We start from the raw sequence: 18,878 nt of genomic DNA on the forward strand, positions 1-18,878 counted from the left end.
CCTTATGCATGCTAGCCAGGTTCTACCACTAAGGTATGTTCACAGTCCTCGGTCATTTTAAAATCTCATTTTGGAGATGTTCTTGATTTTTTTCTTTTAGCATGTACTTTTCACTTGGCATAGAAGTATTTTATTAAAAATGTTTGGTGATTGGAGAACATAGAGCTATAAGATTTTTTTTTTTGCCTTTGATATTGCTAGCAAAGACCTATAAAAGCATGCTAAAAAGTAAGGAAATTACAGAAGAGCAACTAGAAAATCTTGTAAGATATTGAAATAGACAAGCATAGAAAACTGGTTAGAATGTGATTAGGATGCAAGATAGTTTAGTGCCAAGAAGAGAGTCTTCAGATAACAAGATTAAAAGGAGAGAATTAAGATGGTTTAACAGGATTTTGAATTGGAGAATCCCAGCTGAAGAGCATGGTAGTCAAAAGAAAAGTTTAGATTTAAAAGGTGATAGGCAGAATTCAATAATGGCCTAATTACAAAAAAATAAGAAAAGTAGAGGGAAGATTTAAATTGTAGTTAACAGATGATCACACTAGTTATACTGTTTTTTAAATTGTTTTTTGTTTTGTTTTGTTTTTGCTGGATTATATTCAAACAGACTTCTGACATGTCATTTCATGCACTAAAAGATATTTACTATGTCCACTATGCCTCCTAGTAAAAGTAATTCTTTTCTAATCAACATTCAAATTCTTCCACTCTCTGAAATGTCTGATTTACAATTACATTGTTAAAATCAAGATTGTAGTAATACCTACATATCATTATATGTTTTACCTATTTTTTTAAAACAATAAGCCTGGGGCTGGGAAGGTAGCTTAGTGGCAGAGTGCTTGCCTTGCATGCATGATGCCCTGGGTTTGATTCTTCAGCACCACATAAACAGAAAAAGCCAGAAGTGACGCTGTGGCTCAAGTGGTAGAGTGCTAGCCTTGAGGTGAAGAGCTGAGGTACAGCACCCAGGCCAAGCCCCACAACCAAAAGGAAAAAAAAAAATTTACAATTAAAACATTAAACCTGAGCCAAGCATGATGTATAGTCACACCTATAAGCCCAGCATTAGATAGACCAAGGCAAGAGAACCTTGAGTTTAAACATAGCCTGGACTACATAGTAAATTCTAGGCCAGAATTTACTATGTGGCCTACATAGATTAATTACTAATTGCCCATGTTATTAAAAAGAAAAATAAATTAATTTATTGTGTTGCTAGTACTGGGCCTCCAACTCAGGGCCTCCTTTGTACTGTCACTTTTTCTGCTCACTTATTTGCACTCTATTACTTGAGCCAGTCTGGCCTTTTGCTAGTTAATTGGAGAGACTGACCTTCTCAGACTTGCTCTAAATTGTAATCTCAGAGCTCAGCTTCCTGAGTAGTTAGGATTACAGGTGTGAACCACTAGTATCTGGCAAGTATTTTTTCAAATACTTGATTTTTATATATTTGATTTATGATGCATTGCAGGACTTTTTTGTTGTATTTTGTACACATGCTAGATAAGCACTCACCACTGAGCTATATCCCCAGCCTGAGATTATCTCAGTTTTTGATTTCTTCCTTTCTTCCCCTCTTGAGTCTGTCCTCTCCCTCCCCCCCTTGTTGACTCCCGTTCTCTCCTGCCCTTTCCCTTCTCTCTCTTTTTTTCTTCCTTCTCTCTGGAAAAAGAAAAGCATATTGTGAAAACATGGTATTTCAAATTATAAATGTGATATATAACTTTGGGTATTAGAATTGGTATCTTTTTTTCTTATGCTGAGTATCTTGATTCTTCCAGTGATACTTTATATAACTATCACATGATGTTTGTTTCAAAATAGTACAGTATTACTACTGATAATGTTACTAAGTGCAATTTGAGGTCTCCCCTCCATTTAAGATATACTTCATTAGGATATGTTTAAAACATTAGGTATAAGATCATGCTAGATAGAATTTCTTCTTTGTGTTATAGCTTAATGGGTTTAAGATATTTTTTTCCTATACAGCTGATTTTTTTCTTTCATTTAGAAAAGTTACATTTTTTGCATATTAAAAAAACTTTTTTTTAAGCCATGCACTGGTGATTCATGTCTGTAATCATAGCTACTCAGGAGGATGAAATCTGAGGATTGTGGTTTGAAGCCAGCCCTGCAGGAAAATCTGTGAGACTCTAATCTCCAATAAACTACTCAGAAAAGGCCAGAAGTGGCGTTGTGGCTCAAGTGGTAGACTACTAGTCTTCGGCAAAATAAAGCTCCATAACAGCACCTCAGCCCAGAGTTTAAGCCTCTGTTTGGACTGGCCAAAAAAAATCTTTTTAACGCTGGGAAGGTGGCTCAGTGGTAGAGCGCATGCCTTGCATGCCTGAGGCCCTGGGTTCGATTCCTCAGCACCACATAAGCAAAAAGAAAAAAGCCAAAAGTGGCGCTGTGGCTCATGGTAGAGTGCTAGCCTTGAGCTGAAGAGCTGAGGGACAGCGCCCAGACCCAGAGTTCAGGCCCCACAACCGGACCCAAAAATAAAAAATAAATAAATAAATAAATAAAATCTTTTTAACTTTTACACTTTTATAAAAGTAACCCTACTTTGTACATTCTTCTCTGTCATATCCTACAAATTGCTCCTAAGGAGATTATAGCCATCTTCATGGACCTACTGTTTAGTCTGCCATTTTGTGGATAAATATATATATATATATATATATATATATATATATATATATATATATATATATATTTGTGTGTGTGTTAGTTAAGCATTATGTCAAAATGTCTTTTTCAGGTAGCATTTACTTTTTTTTTTTTTTTTGTCAATTTGTCTTACAGAACTCTATATGTGAAGTTGCTAGATAGTTTTACTAGATGTCACCAAATACTCTTATTCTTTTTTTTTTTTTTTTTTTTTTTCCGGTTAGTACTGGGGCTTGAACTCAGGGCCTGGGCGCTGTCCCAGAGCTCTGTTGCTCAAGGATAGTGCTCTACTACTGTGAGCCACAGTGCCACTTCTTCAAATACTATGAGTTGGAGGTTTTTGTGTTCCAGCAGCACTGATGAAAACACTGTTCTCTATGGGGGGAATATATTACTTTTTTTAAGTTAGCATAAAAAAAGTCATGATTTACCTCAAATTTATCTTTCTTTCTCCTTCCTTCCTTCCTTCCTTCCTTCCTTCCTTCCTTCCTTCCTTCCTTCCTTCCTTCCTTCCTTTCTTTCTTTCTTTCTTTCTTTCTTTCTTGCCATCCTGGGGTTTGAAGTCTTGGCCTGGGTTCTGTCCCTGAGCTTTTTTGGCTCAAGGCTAGTACTCTACTTGAACCACAGTGACACTTCTGGCTTTTTCTGAGCAGTTTATTGGAGATAAGTGTTTCCCAACTTTCCTGCCTGAGTTGGTTTCAAACTACACCTCAGATCTCAGCTTCCTATAGGCAGATGTGAGCCACCAGCACCTAGCTCTTGGTTTTTCTGCTTTATCCTCCTGAGTGCTGGGGATATAGTAGTGTACCACTATGCCTGGCTTGACTTTCTTTTATGACCTAGTTTAATTTTTTTAAATTTGTATTTTGTATTTTTATTGGTTGGAATGTATAGTCCTTACTAACCCAGTTTCTATATACATTCTGAAATCTAGCTACCCAAATGACTTTTACCCAAGAACTTAATTAGAAGGCACTGTGAAAAGGTTTGTTTCTCCTTGGTGTCTGTAGAACACTTTAGGGGTTTTTTGTTTTGTTTTGTTTTTTAAGATGGACTTAGTTTGTAGCTCAGGCTGGCCTCAAACTTGAGATCCTTTTGCCTTAGTCCACTAAGTGCTGGTTTTACAAATGTGTGTCATCCTGCTCAGGTTCTGTGAGACATCTTGCTCTAACATAGATGATACTACAACTCTTATTTTGGCCTCAAAACAGCAATCACATTCTTATTTTACATGCCAGTGAGTTAATCTCAATAATTGGTCCATCTTATTAAATAAGTTTTAATTGCAGTATTACATGTGTGTGTGTGTGCACGCACGCGTGTGTGCGTGTGCACGCATGCAGTGTGTGTGTGTGCCAGGACTGGTTTTTTGTTGTTGTTGTTTTTGGGGTCCGGTCGTGGGGCCTGAACTCTGGGCCTGGGCACTGGCCCTCAGCTCTTCAGCTCAAGGCTAGTGCTCTACCACTTGAGCCACAGCACCACTTCCAGCTTTTTCTGCGTATATGGTGCTGAGGAATTGAACCCAGGGCCTGAGGCATGCAAGGCAAGCACTCTACGACTGAGCCACATTCCCAGCTCCCCAGACTGGGTTTTGAACTCAGGGCTAGCCATGGCACTGTCCCTTAATTTTTTTTTTTTTTTTGGGTCCGGTCGTGGGGCCTGAACTCTGGGTCTGAGCGCTGTCCCTCAGCTCCTCAGCTCAAGACTAGTGCTCTACCACTTTGAGCCACAGCACCACTTCTGGCTTTTTTCTTTTTGCTTATGTGGTGCTGAGGAATCGAACCCAGGGCTTCAGGCATGCAAGGCAAGTGCTCTACCACTGAGCCAACTTCCCAGCCCCCCTTAATTTTTTTTTTTACTCAAGGCTGACAGTACGTACCACTTGAGCTACACCTCTAGTTCTGGGTTTTTGCTAGTTAATTGAAGATACAAGCCTCTCAGACTTTTCTGCTTAAGCTGGCTTCAAACCACCATCCTCAGATCTCACAATCTCTTGAGTAGCAAGGATTATAGATGTGAGCCACCAGCTCACATATTAATTTAATTTAATTTGATTTTATTTGTGCCAGTACTAGTATTTGTATTCACAGTGATCTTGTCTGTCATTTTCCACTCAAGGCTAGCACTCTTGAGCCATAGCTTTACTTCTGGCTTTTTACTGGTTGATTGTAAATAAGAGTCTCAGACTTTCCTGCCTGGGCTGACTTTGAACTAAGATACCTCAGATCTCAGTGCCACTGGGTTCCTGGCTGTTGGTTTTGTTTTAGACTTAGCTTTGAGATAAGTCTATTGCAGTTAAATTATTTTGAACAAGATGTATCAGACCTCGCTTTAGAATTTTCTCAGAAACAATTAAAATTAACTACGCTCATACCTATTCATTTGTTTATTTTAGGTGGTTTTTTACTTGCTTGTGCTGGAGGTTGGATGTAGGGCTTTGTAGGTAATGCACACTGAACTACTGGTGTGCATCCACAGTGTTGTTCAGGCCTTATTTTTAGAAGAGATTCTGCTTTAATTGGCCCAAGAGTATTTGGTGTGTTGGGTATGTTTTTCTTTTTGTTTTGCTAGTCATGGGGATTGAACTCTGGGCCTGGATGCTGTTCCTCAAGCTTTTCCGCTGTCTCTGCTAGCGTTTTATGATTTTGTTTGTGTTTTTTTGTTTTGTTTTGTTTTGTTTCCGGTTATGGGGCTTAAATTCAGGGCCTGGGCACTATCTCTGAGCTCCTTCACTCAAAGCTAGCCCTCTACTGAGGCTTTGAGTCACAGCACCACTTCTGATATTCTGGTGATGAATTGGAGGTAAGAATCTCGCATTTTCCTGCCCGGGCAGGCTTGAACTGGGATCCTCAGATCTCAGCCTCCTAAGTAGCAAGGATTACAAGCATGAGCCCAGTAGTCGAAAGTATTCTTGTTCTTTTTTTATTTTGTGTTTGGAAAAAGACAGTTTTTCTCTGTATCCCAGGCTGGCTTCACATGTGATATTCTGCTACTCTAGATACTTGAATCCAAGGATTTCTCTCTCTCTTCTTTCTTTTTTTCTTCCTTACTTATTTTTTTCTTTTTGTCAGTTATGGGGCTTGAACTCTGGGTCTGCGTGCTATCCCTCAGCTCTTTAAGCTCAAGGCAAGCGCTCTACCACTTGAACCACAGCACCACTTCTGGTTTTCTAGTGGTTAGTTGGTGATAAGAGTCTCACAGACTTTCCTGCCTGGGCTGTCTTTGAACCGTGCTCCTCAGATCTCAGCCTCCTGAATAGCTAGGATTAACAGGCATGAGCCATCAGCTGCTTGCTTGCTTTTTTGTGGTACAAGGATTTGAACTTGGGATTTCTCAGTTGCTAAAAGGTTATTTTTCTCATTCCTGTTTTTTTTTTTTTTTTTAATATACTCTTTCATTTTTGCCTGGGGTATTCTAGACCAGCATTTTGTACAAGATGCTCCTATTTATAGGTTTGCACCACTGCATACCGTTTTTTTTGTGTTTTTTTTTTTTTTTTGATATGGGGGTCTCATGAACTCCTGTCACAAACATGCTTCCTTTCAGCTGGCCTGGAATCCTCATCCTCTACATATCAGTCTCCTGAGTAGATAGGATTTCAGGTATTCAGCTCCTTTTTTTTAAAGCTCCTTCTAGATGATGCTGTACCCACCAGATTGAAAACAGTAAACTCATGCCTGTAGTCCTCGCTGGTTAGGAGGCTGAGATCTTAGGATCGTGGTTCAAACCCAGCTGGGACAGGAAAGCCAAAAGACTCTTTTATGTCCAGTTAACCACCAGAAAACTGAAGTGGAGCTGTGGATCAAAGTGGTAGACCACTAGCCTTGAGCAAAAAATCTCAGGAGATATCATTCAGACCCTGAGTTCAAGTCCTACAACCAACAAAAAAAACAACTATTTTCTTCCATTCATATAATCAGGAAGTTGACCATTTAGTATAATTTATTTACAAATTTGTCTTTTCATATTTATTTTATATTCATCAGCTATATCCTAATTGATAGCAGAAGGAATCCCTAGAGATTTAAACTGAGTCAAAGTAAATGTCAGTATATATAAATATACCATCAGATTTGGGACACTATCTTTGTGGAATTTTTTAGTAGTAATACTTCTAGCCAAATAAGCCTGGTTAGCTGGATGATTAATCTTGTCACTAGATAAGAGTTTTTTTAGCCTGGTGCTGTAATCCTAGCTACTCTGGAGGCTGAGATCTGAGGAATCACGTTCAAAGCCAGCCTGGGCCCCTGTCCCTCAGCTCTTCAACTCAAGGCAAGTGCTCAACTGCCTGAGCCACGGCGCCACTTCCTCCATCAGAGTCTTTTTTTTGGTGGGGGGGGGGGTCTGGTCATGGGCCTGAACTCTGGCCCTGAGCACTGTCCCTCAGCTCTTCAGCTCAAGGCTAGTGCTCTACCACTTGAGCCACAGCACCACTTCCAGCTTTTTTTCTTTTTGCTTATGTGGTGCTGAGGAATGGAACCCAGGGCCTCATGCATGCAAGGCAAGCGCTCTACCACTGAGCCACCTTCTCAGCCCCATCCATCAGAGTCTTATCTCCAATAAACCACTCAGAAAACTGGAAGTGGTGCTATAGCTCCAGTGGTAGAGTGCTTGCCTTGAGCTGAAGAGCTGAGGGACAGCGCCTAGGCCCAGAGTTGAAGCCCCACAACTGACCAAAAAAAAAAAACAAAAGAGTTTTTTTTAAAAAGGCATTAAACGTAATAGCTATAAACCCATGAATTATCTAGGTAAAATATTACATAAAAAGTAAAAGTGATAACATAATCTCACTCTGGCATTGAGAAACATTGGTCTAATGGGTTTTAACCGGAATATAAAACGTGCTAATTTTTTCTTTATGGTGCTTGTGATGGAACCCAGAGCTGCTTGCTAGGCAAGCAGTCTTTCATTGAGTTACATCTACAACCCTTTGTTATAAACATACTTAATTAGTTAATTTTTTTGGTGCGAATCCTGGGCCTGGGTGCTGTCCCAGAGCTTCTTTTGCTCAAATCTAATGCTCTACCACATCTTTTGACTATAAGACAACCCTGTTTATTGCTTGTACCTATCTCTTTCCATAATGAGACTAGGGTAACATTGCAATTATGACATATTAAGCTTGTGTATTCATGAAAGGATAATTGCCAGGTTTTTCTTATTGCCTAATCTTGATTCTTTTTTCCAAAGAGAGTTTAATACCTGGGAAATTCTTAGTTCAGGTAGCTGAGTGTAATTTAAATTTAAATTGATGTTGCTAAAATAATCTTAACCATATGAAAAGAGTAGTGTTTACTGTATGCTAAGTCATAAGTTTGTTAGATGGTGCTGGGGATTGAATCCACAGATTTTTCTTATTTAGCAAGTGGTCTACTACTAATACACCCCCAGCCAAAATTTATAAGGAGGGCAGTGTTGGTATTATAGCTTGAATTCATGGCCTGTTCACTATCCCTTAGTTTTGTGTCTCAAGACTGGCATACTACCACTTGAGCTATACCTCCACTTTTGGCCTTTTGGTGATTAATTAAAGATAAGATTTTTCCTGTGTAGGCTGGCTTTGAATCATGGTCATTTGATCTTAGCCCCTTGAATAAGTAAGATTGTAGTTGTACATTACCAGCACCTTGCTTCCTTTTTTAAGGAAACTCACTTGTGATAACAAATGACTTTCATATAAATCATGACAGTCTGTTCTTGGTTTAGACAGAAATCCAGCTACAGTCCTAAAACATAATAGCCAACAGTGAGTCACAAAAGGAGCCAGTGATAATTAATGTGCTTTTCCCCTTGTTTTTATTATAATTTATGAGCTATTATTGGTGGATTTTTGAGTATATTTTACCACCCTTTGTTTTCTGATGCATACATGTCAGTGTCATCAATACATTAGAAATAATTTGAGGGCATAACATTGTTTGTAACTGCTGGGATTTGCCAGCTTTCTGGCTTCTCTGTGCTAATGTGGCCATTAAGGTGTTTGATGTGAGAATATGACTTTTTTTTTTTTTTAACGTGTCGATGCTTGAATAGAGCTATTCTCAAGCTGGAGTAACTGACACTGAATGGACAAGTGGATCTTCAAAAGTCGGACCTCTGCAGGCATTAACTAGGGAATCTACAAGAGGGTCAAGAAGAACTCCAAGGAAAAGGGTGATGCAAGGCTTATTGCTTAGAATTGGGTTTTCAGATTGGTAGGGTCTTAGTTATTATTGTGCATTCATTGTTTTTGTTTTGTTTTCAAACTAACAGGTGGAAACTTCACAACATTTTCGTATAGATGGTGCAGTAATTTCAGAGAGTACTCCTATAGCTGAAACTATAATGGCTTCAAGCAACGAATCTTTAGTAAATATGTTTCACAAACTATAAAAGTGGTATTTTTTGTAAATTATCTCATAATTGGAAATGGGGAGGTGGTGAATTGTGGCAAATCTCAACTTTACATGTTCTATACATTACATTTTAGACAGATTTCCTTATATTGTTCTGCACTTAGAATTTTTCATTCAGTTTTAGAATTTTTCAACATAGCCACTGTTTACAAATAAGTTTAATTCATTACACAAATGTCCTCATTATTATGAAGCTAATTTTTACTAAATATTTGAAGAATTTCAAGGTTTCATTTGTGAACCGCTGAATGTGTTTCAATTCTGCATAGATTTTTATTTAAGAGAAATTCAAACATTACAGAAGCAGATTATTCTTTTTTATAAGTATCTTTGTTATGTTTGGTAAATTCTGAGTCTGAATAATTTGAATCTTGGCAGGTTGTCAATAGGGTGACTGGAAATTTCAAGCATGCAGCTCCTATTCTGCCAATCAGTGAATTCTCAGACATACCCAGAAGAACACCAAAGAAACCATTGACCAGAGCTGAAGTAAATGAATAAAACTTAGATCGATGCTATCATTGATCTTTCAAAGAGACTTTTTTTGGAGTGGGAGGGGAGCAGAACTTTTAACTTTACCTGGGTGGTGTGTGTCTGTGTATATATGCACAAATATTTTAGAGATACTATTGAAAGTGAAAATTAACTAATATACTATAATGTACTAATAATACTATCCTCTTGCTGTCATGTGTCTCTTTAGTTCTAGTTTTCAAGGGAGTGATCATGTGTGTGCTACTTGTAATATTGTCTGTTTGTCATGGATCCAAGCCTGAAAGTGCTACTTGGACTTTAAGGGAGGCTCAAAAGGGTCAAATGATGGGATTTCCACAGGTCTCTGTAGGGTGCTTGAATTGATTAACTGTATAACTAATCCTTAAACTATTAACTGCATGGTACATTATAACTCCAGTGAATCTTTACGAAAGCAGGTAAAATACTTTGGTCTTGGCATAAACGTAAACTTACATGGCAAAACAAACTTTGAGAAAAAAATTTTGAGTTGCAATGTGCATTGACTAGTTTAAAGTATACTAAAATTTAAAAGTTTGTGATAATTAAGCACCTTCTATGTTTGAGCATTTGTTGCAGAATTAATAAAAGGAAGAAATATTCTCAATGTTTTAGTCATGAAGAACATAGAAAGTCAGGGAGAGGATCTATACTGACATATCTTATTAGATTACCGGATTCTGAGTTTATGTCAGTTTCCCCTTTAATAACTCGATTAAGATACCTATATAATGAAGAAATTTGAAAGGGGCTTTGGTAGCATGTGGACACTTAGATGATCATGAATTTGGGAAACAGCAGTCAAAGGCTAGGATATATTGAAATGACATTTTGTTCTCTAAAACTTATATGTAGAATTGTTTTAATTGTGGCATGTTTTTACTAAATTTTAACTTACATTGTATGTTTCCTAATAGGTGGGAGAAAAAACAGAAGAAAGAAGAATAGAAAGGGATATTCTTAAGGAAATGTTCCCCTATGAAGCATCTACACCAACAGGAATTAGGTACTTCAAACCTGAATCAAGCATAAGAGATTTGGGGGTTTGTGGTTGGGGCAGGGGGGGTGGGGCAGAGGGGAACAGTGTTGGCACTCATTCATGCTAGACAAGTGTTGTACTACTGAGTTATATACCCAGACCATGTATTTTGTAATCTAAACAAAAATCTAGTAAGAAGAACAATCCCTCCTTCCTTCCTTTTTTTTTTTTTTAAATTTAATTTTTAAAATTTTTGTCAGTTGTGGGGCTTGAACTTGGCCTGGGCACTTTCCTGAGCCTCTTTGTGCCTTAGCCTCTTTGTGCTCAAGGCTAACTAACACTTGAGCCACATCTCCACTTTGGTTTGTTTTTGTTTGGTTGGTTGGTTTTTTGGTTTTGTTCTTAATGGTTAATTGGAGGTGAGAGTCTTGGCAGGGACCTTTTCTGCCAGGGCTGGCTTCAAACCAAGATAGATCTCAGCCTCCTGAGTAACTGAGAAACTAAAAGCACCTTGTATTTTTATTTCTTTCTAGATACATTGTTTTTTGTTTTGTTTTTGTTTTTGTTTTTTGCTAGTCCTGGAGTTGAACTCAGGGCTTGGGCACTGTTTTTGAGCTTCTCTGTGCTCAAGCCTAGCGCTCTACCACTTGAGCCACAGTGCCATTTCTGGCTTTTTCTATTTATATGGTACTGAGGAATCAAAGCCAGGGTTTCATGCATGGTAGGCAAGCACTCTACCACAAAGCCACATTCCCAGCCTAGCTAGATATATTAGTTTTGAAAAATCTTTAAAAGCCAGGTTTAGTGAACATTTGTGTTCTGACGATTAGCAATGCTGGGCACCACTAACTTGGCACCTATAATCCTAGATATTCAGGAAGCTGAGATCTGAGGGTCACAGTTCGAAGCCAGCTCGAGCAGGAAAGTCCTGAGACTCTTTATCTACTATTAACTATCAGAAAACCAGAAGTGGCATTGTGGCTCAAAGTGGTAGAATACTAGCCTTGAGCAGAAAAGCTCAGGGATAGTGCCCAGGCCCTGAGTTCAAGCCCCACGACCAGCAAGAACAACAAAAACAACAAAATAAACAATAGTATTAGTTATTATTTAGTGATACTGGGGTTTTGAACTCAGTCCTTGGTGCTTGTTAGACAGTACTCTACCACTTGAAAAATAGCCCTCAGCTCTATTTTGTTTTAGCTAGTTTTTACCTGAGACAGCCTCTAATAGAAATTCTCCAGCTTAAGAGATTCTCTTACCTTGGAGATCCTCCTATCTCTTAGCTAGAATTCTAGTGTGCACAACCCTGCCTGGCTTGGTTGCACAATAGGCTAAGATCTGAGGGTGGTGCTTCTAGTCTGGGCAAGAAAGTCCATGAGACTCTTATCTCCAGTTAACCACCAGAAAATCAGAAGTGGCTCACAGTGGTAGAACACTATCCTTAAGTGAAAAAACTCAGGGACAACTCCCAGGCCCTGAGTTCAAGCCCCACAACTGACCAAAAAAAAAAAAGAAAGGGTCTTGTTAACTTGTTGCTATAGCTGGCTAATGAACCCTTATCTCCCCGTCTCTGCCTCCCAGCTAACTGAGATAGGCATGAACCACTGCACCTAATGTTTTTTTCCCCTGCCAGTCCTGGAGCTTGAACCCAGGGCTTCATGCATATTAGGCAAGCACTCTTCCACTAAGCCACATTCCCAGTCCCTGCACCTTACTTCTAAGGTGAAAATATATATAGAAGTTTTAACTAGGTTAACTTCTCTGCTTTATGTGAATCAGTTTTCTACTCTCACTCGAAGCTTAGTAGTGGCATTGACATTTTGTTATTTATCACATCATGACTTTACCTAAAAACTTCTTTTTTCTTTTTTTTTCCACTTTCAACAGTGCTAGTTGTCGCAGACCAATAAAAGGGGCTGCAGGCCGACCATTAGAACTCAGTGATTTCAGGATGGAAGAATCTTTCTCGTCCAAATATGTTCCTAAGTATGTTCCCTTGGCAGATGTCAAATCAGAAAAGACAAAAAAGGGACGCTCCATTCCCATGTGGATAAAAATTTTGCTGTTCGTTATTGTGGCAGTTTTTTTGTTTTTGGTCTATCAAGCTATGGAAACCAACCAAGGAAATCCCTTTTCTAATTTTCTTCGTGATGAGTCTAAAACATCCAACTGAATAGTATCACTTTGGCACGTCCAACTTGGTCTCCTATTTTTAATAACTATATAGAAAAACATTTGTGTATACTTGTTGACTGAAGAACTAAAAATAATGTGATTTCACCTCAATAAGTTTAGTTTTCCATTGAAAAGTAAACAAGATATATAAATGGACTTAAACCTTTGGACTAGTAGGAGATCACATTGTGCCATATGAATAATCTTTTTTAGCTCTGGAACTTTTTTGTAGGCTTTATTTTTTTAATGTGGACATCATATTTCATTTTTGGGAAAAATACATTTCTTTGGTGTATTTGAAAAACAAGGGCGCAAAACATGATAGTACAATGTGAAGCTGCACATTTGAATTCTTGGAATGCTTACAGAAACTATTTTAAAATTCTCTACTGGATAAAAAATGTTACAGACCTGTGAAACATGAAATTCAGTAAGAGAAAAGGTAACCTGGTTGTACTTTTTATAACTGCAACAAAATTTGATGGTATTGACAAAGAAAAGCACAGCAATAATCTCCTCTGTGACTTTTATGAATAGTAATGGTGGTGATGTAGCCCTACCTTCCTTTCTAAATGATTTCTAGCATCATGGAAGTCCTACTTCAGTAAGACGTATTAACAGTTTGATTTTAGCAGGAATCTTTTAGGGCAACAGTAGGTGTCTCAGAGAACTATTAGCTGGCTGTACATGATTTAAAAGGCTAGCTATAAACTAATTGGAATTTTTTACTTTTTATTTACAGCAAAACATTTATTCTGTCAATTTATTACCAAAATATTTTTTTAGACAAATAAGTGTGTTGGTGTGTTTGTTTAGAAGTTAGAAACTTAAAACACTGCTGTCTTGTTCCATTTGGATTCATTGTTGCATTGTCTTCTGTTACCAAAACTAAATTCTGCCAAGATATTTTTCCCCATGTTTCTTATAATTTGATTTTAAGGTGCAGAAAATATTTGCTTTTAAATTACATATAAGCAGTGGTTGATATTTAAAAGCTGTAAACTTTGAATATGAGGTGTGGGCATTATGATTTTGTGTAGTCTTCTGGTGGTTAACTCTTTATCTTTGTGATTTTTTTTAGCTTAAACTTACCTCATGTATGTTGATTAGGTAAAGTCTTAATTATAGTTTCAGTAGAATCAAGGAAAACATACAAATTTTAAACTTAATCATTAGAGTTACAACTTTACAGTTACTGACCATACAGCACACTAAAAATGTAAGCTATTTTTTAATATTGTCCAAAACAAGAGGATAATTTTTAAAACAAAACTTAAATATGTATATTTAGACCAGCATATAAATTTGATTTGAATTAGCACCATCTGATATTTAGCTTTTAGATATTTCGTAGGTATTTTCACTTATTTTTTGCAGTTGAGACAAGAAATACTTATAGGGTCTGGTCCTTCAGACACAGGGAAGGAAGCTCAGTCCTGGTCTGAAGTGCTACCTCTCTGAGTAACAGTGTCTCTTTGAGATGAGCCACAGAGGGGCCATGTTATACTCCGCTATTAGATCATAGCCATCTGCTCTTACTTCCTTTGTTCAAACTTTTTCTTCCATATTGTTTTCGGTCTTTTGTTTATAATTAGAAATTGTAAAAAAAACAAAAAACTCCATTTAATGTTTAAAAGTATGAGGAGATAAATCAGACTTAATATGTATTTAAAGTCAGTTCTCTAATAGAAAGAGTATGGTCCAAAATAGCAAAATAGGACCAGGTAAAACATGTAGTCACTTTTTAAAACATGTTCTCAGTCCTTTGTCAGTGTCTGTTTTATTTCATTAGAGTAAATGTGTTCTTGATGTAAATGCAAAGCATTGCTTCCTGACTAATCGTAGATGTAGACATTACAGTATAATTCAATAATAAAGGAGTCTTTAACCTCTAGTTTTGTTGTTGCAGTAAGTGATTTTTCATATAACACAAATTAAAAGTTTCTAGTTAACATTTCGCTTGTGGTATTTATGGATCATTTCAGTCTGTTTCTGTGTTTCACTTCCAATTGTAGGCAGGTCCTCATTTGTTCCTACTAAGTAAGCGGGGGATAGCCAATTGTACTTATAGAATGGCATTAGGACACTCTTGAAGGGCATGTCGTCTCTGTCTATAATACTGTGACTATTTTTCTTAAGTCTCCACTTCTTTCACAGCCCCAACCCCAGTTTCCATGTCCTTATTACGTATGTGTAACCCTCGATTGTTAGTCTAGCTTTGAAACTAAGCCAAGGTACCACTGTGGCATTCCAAGATGGAAGCACTATAAGATCTCTGCCTTTTGTGTGTCCTGGAGAGATCTTATTTATACGGCAAATTCTCAAAGTAGTATTTACACTAGTTAATTAAAAGCAAGTTACAATAGAAACAAGGCTTATTCTGTGCTAACCATGTGCTAGGTATGTTGTATGCTCTTGATAAATTTTACAAATATTAGTCTTTGTGATATCCTGTAAGAAAGATAGGTATTTTCTTATTCTGTCATTAACAGGGAGGAATTTGGTCAAAGGTTTATATTATAGCTGAGAAATTATGGATTTGGTTGCATTTACTATGGTAGATATGATCAGAAAGAAGGCTCACTTCTGTATAGTTTAAAGCAATTCTGTTCCTTTTAATGTTGCTAGTGCCTCAAGTTGCAAAAATCTCTGAAGGGACTTTAGAACTATATACCTTATTTATAAGTTTTCTTATTTGTTTTTTTGTTTTTGTTTTTGTTTTGGCTTGAACTCTGGGTCTGGGCCCTGTCCCTCAACTCTTCAGCTCAAGGTTAGCACTCTACCGCTTGAGCCACAACACCACTTCTGGTTTTCTGGTAGTTAATTGGAGATAAGAGTCTCATGGACTTTCCTGCCCAGGCTGGCTTTGAACCTCGATCTTCAGATCTCAGCCTCCTGAGTAGCTAGGATTACAGGTGTGAGCCACCAAGAGCCAGTTCGTTTATAGCTTTTTGTTTTTGTTTATTCTTTTGTCATGGGACTTGAACTCTGGGCTTGGAAACTGAACCTAAGCTTTTTCACTCACAGCTAGCACTCTGCCACTTTGAGCCACAGCACTACTTAACAGTTTTCTGGTGGTTAACTGGAGATAAAAGAGTCTCACAGACTTTTCTGCCCACACTGGCACTTGTCTTATATATAGTTTTTATATTCCCTTTTATTTTCCATCTTCCATAGACATTTTTATTTTTTATATAATTTTTATTATTAAAGTGTTATACAAAAGGGTTCCTGTTCCATACATCACTAATAAGTATAATTCTTTTTGGACAATGTCACTCCTGTAGGACAGTGGCCCCAGCTTCAAATTCCTGATCCTTTCTCAGATCCTTGGAAGTCTTGATCAAGTATATTCAAAGCGCTGTAAGATTGCCATAACAGTTTAAAAAGTTAAATATTTACCCCCAGCAACTGGGAAGAGTGAATAAGGGCTATGAATGGGTTCCAGTGTTCAATGAAAGACCGGGAAAATGCAATGTCATATTATTGGACACTGCATGTGTTGGAGTTGGAGAGAATATTTGAAGAGGAATTGTCAGTAGTTTTGTTTGATACCAGTGAGTAAAATACTGAAAAAGGACCTTGGTGAAAATGATCTGTTCACAGCAGAATGCTGAAGTGTAGACAACTCCCAAAGAGATCTGAAGCTTTGAGCATCTATATCAGGTTTTAGATTGTTTCTAGTATGAGAGCACACAGACCAATAAACTACCAGACCTAAACGTGGCACATACCTGTAATCCCAGGTTGGGGTACCATGATTCTAAGTTCAGTATCAGCCTGGGCTCCATAGGTAAACCTGTCTTCAAAAACAAAATTATACATATCACCAGACTTTAAAAACATAGCTATAGTGTCAGTTTTTAGAGTCCATAAGCTTTACAGACCACTATAATACCAATGTGCCTCTTGAAGGTTAAAATGAGTTTGTGACTTTAAGTATCACTATTCCATAATACTGTGAAATTTATGTAATCACTTAATAAAAAAATAAAACTTGCCGAGCGCCGTTGGCTTATTCCTGTAATCCTAGCTACTCAGCAGGTTGAGATCTACGGATCAAGGTTTGAAGCCAGCCTGTTCAGGCACGTCCATGAGACCTCAGTTAACCACCAGAAAACCAGAAGTGGCACTATAGCTCAAGTGGTAGAACGCTCACTTTTGACCTGAAGAGCTCAGAGGCAGCACCCAGATCCAGAGTTCAAGCCCCACAACTGATGAGGGGGTAGGGGGTAATAAAACTTTACCAGTCTATTCCCGTATCAAGGGTTAGTAACCTGTGCCGAACCTGATTTTGTTCTGGTCTTTGTAAATAAAATATGTTTTGTGAGTGACTCACTTGTATGTTTAACTCAGCAGAAACCTAGCTTTATAGCAGGAATAGAAGAAAATTGCTTGAGGGATAGATGTAGCAAGTGAATGAGAAGGAATTGGATATAGTACATGTCTAATCGTTCAGCAGGAAGATCAGAAGTTGAGGCTAACTTGGACAACAGAGGAAATCCTCTTTTTAAGAATGGAAAAAAAGGGCTGGGAAGGTGGCTCAATGGTAGAGTGCTTGCCTTGCATGCATGAGGCCCCGGGCTCGATTCCTCAGTACCACGTAAGCAAAAAGAAAAAAGCCGGAAGTGGCACTGTGGATCAAGTGGTAGAGCCCTAGCCTTGAGCTGAAGAGCTGAGGGACAGTGGCCAGGCCCGGAGTTCAGGCCCCACGGCTGGACTCCCCCCCCCCCCCCCCCAAAAAAAAAGAAAAAAGTATCTCACCCAAATTACCAAAACACTTAGAGTTAGGTGGTTGAGGGCATGGCTTGAGTGAGTGGTACAGCACAAACCCTGGTCCATGAGCATGCACACACACCAACAAAAGAACACAGTTGGAAGTCTTACTTTTATTTCAAAGCTATGGTAGTCAAAATGTACTGACACAGGCAGAAGAGGATGGAGGACTAAGTATCTCATGGAAAAATCTCCAGTACACCAAGTCAAAATCGAATAGCCAGGGCTGGAAATAAGCCCTCACAGTCAAGATTTTCAACCGGGACCCCAAGGAAGTCGTGGAGGTTAATTTTCTACAAGTGGAAAATGATAGACATGGGAAGAATAGAGTTAGGTCCTCACCTTAAAAAAATAATGAACTAGGGGCTGGGAAGGTGGCTCAGTGGTAGAGCACTTGCCTTGCATGCCTGAGGCCCTGGGTTCGATTCCTCAGCACCACATAAGCAAAAAGAAAAAACCCAGAAGTGGCGCTGTAGCTCAAGTGGTAGAGCGCTAGCCTTGAGCTGAAGAGCTGAGGGGCAGCGCCCAGGCCTAGAGTTCAGGCCCCACGACCGGACCTAAAAAAAAAAAAAAAAAGAACTAAGGGTCTAAATTTAATATCTGAAGCTATAAAACTAGAAAAAGATGAAGGAAGCTTCCTGACAGATTTAGCAATGGTTTTGTTGGCTACAATGCCAAGGCAAAAAAGACAAGTGAAATTACATCAAATTTAAGACTTCTGTTCCAATCTGGAATAGAAAAAAATGTCTATTATTGGAGAAAATAGTTGTACAACCTTTTATACTACTTGCCTAACAAGTGCAAGCTCAAGTCCCGGTAACAACCCTTCTCCTAAAAGAAGGACTCACAATTCTACAACTTAAAAAGGCTGGGGGGAATGTGGCTTAGTGGTAGAGTGATTGCCTCATATGCATGAAGCCCTGGGTTCGATTCCTCAGTACCACATAAACAGGAAAACCAGGAAGTGGTGCTGTGGCTCAAGTGACAGAGTGCTAGCCTTGAGCAAAAGAAGCTCAAGGACAGTGCCCAGGCCCTGAGATCAAGGCCAGGACTGGCACCAAAAAAGCCCAGTGCTGGTGGCTCATACCTGTAATCCTAGTTACTCAGGAAGTTGAAGTTTGAGGATGGCAGTTCAATGCCAGCCCAGGCAGTAAAGTCTGTGAGACTCTTATCTCCACTAAACCACCAGAAAACAGGAAGTGGCGCTGTGGCTCAATTGGTAGAGCGCTAGCCTTGAGCTGAAGAGCTGAGGGACAGAGTTCAAGCCCCACCGCCAACCCAGAAGAAAAAGGCTGATTTAAAATGGAAGAAAAAAAAAAAAGCCGGCACCTGTGGCTCACACCTATAATCCTAGCTAG

The 18,878-nt window shown here is 38.5% G+C and overlaps 1 protein-coding gene across 4 annotated transcripts in view; it reads left to right on the forward strand.

Annotated features, from left to right (window-relative positions):
* The window catches only part of Tmpo (thymopoietin), a 33,761-nt gene extending 19,123 nt beyond the window's left edge, over positions 1–14,638 (forward strand). The window contains exons 5-9 of one of the 4 annotated variants that reach the window (XM_042693369.1): positions 8,716–8,835; positions 8,935–9,030; positions 9,456–9,566; positions 10,508–10,596; positions 12,457–14,638. In XM_042693369.1, the coding sequence (XP_042549303.1) occupies positions 8,716–8,835; positions 8,935–9,030; positions 9,456–9,566; positions 10,508–10,596; positions 12,457–12,742 (702 nt within the window). In that variant the 3' untranslated portion in view covers positions 12,743–14,638. The remainder of the gene's footprint in view (positions 1–8,715; positions 8,836–8,934; positions 9,031–9,455; positions 9,567–10,507; positions 10,597–12,456) is intronic. The other 3 variants (XM_042693371.1, XM_042693372.1, XM_042693370.1) reach the window with 3 other exon arrangements.
* The last annotated feature ends 4,240 nt before the right edge of the window (positions 14,639–18,878 follow it).

Source organism: Dipodomys spectabilis, unplaced genomic scaffold (assembly GCF_019054845.1).
Source record: "Dipodomys spectabilis isolate Male_0828 unplaced genomic scaffold, ASM1905484v1 ptg000163l, whole genome shotgun sequence".
Taxonomy (NCBI): Eukaryota; Metazoa; Chordata; class Mammalia; order Rodentia; family Heteromyidae; genus Dipodomys; species Dipodomys spectabilis.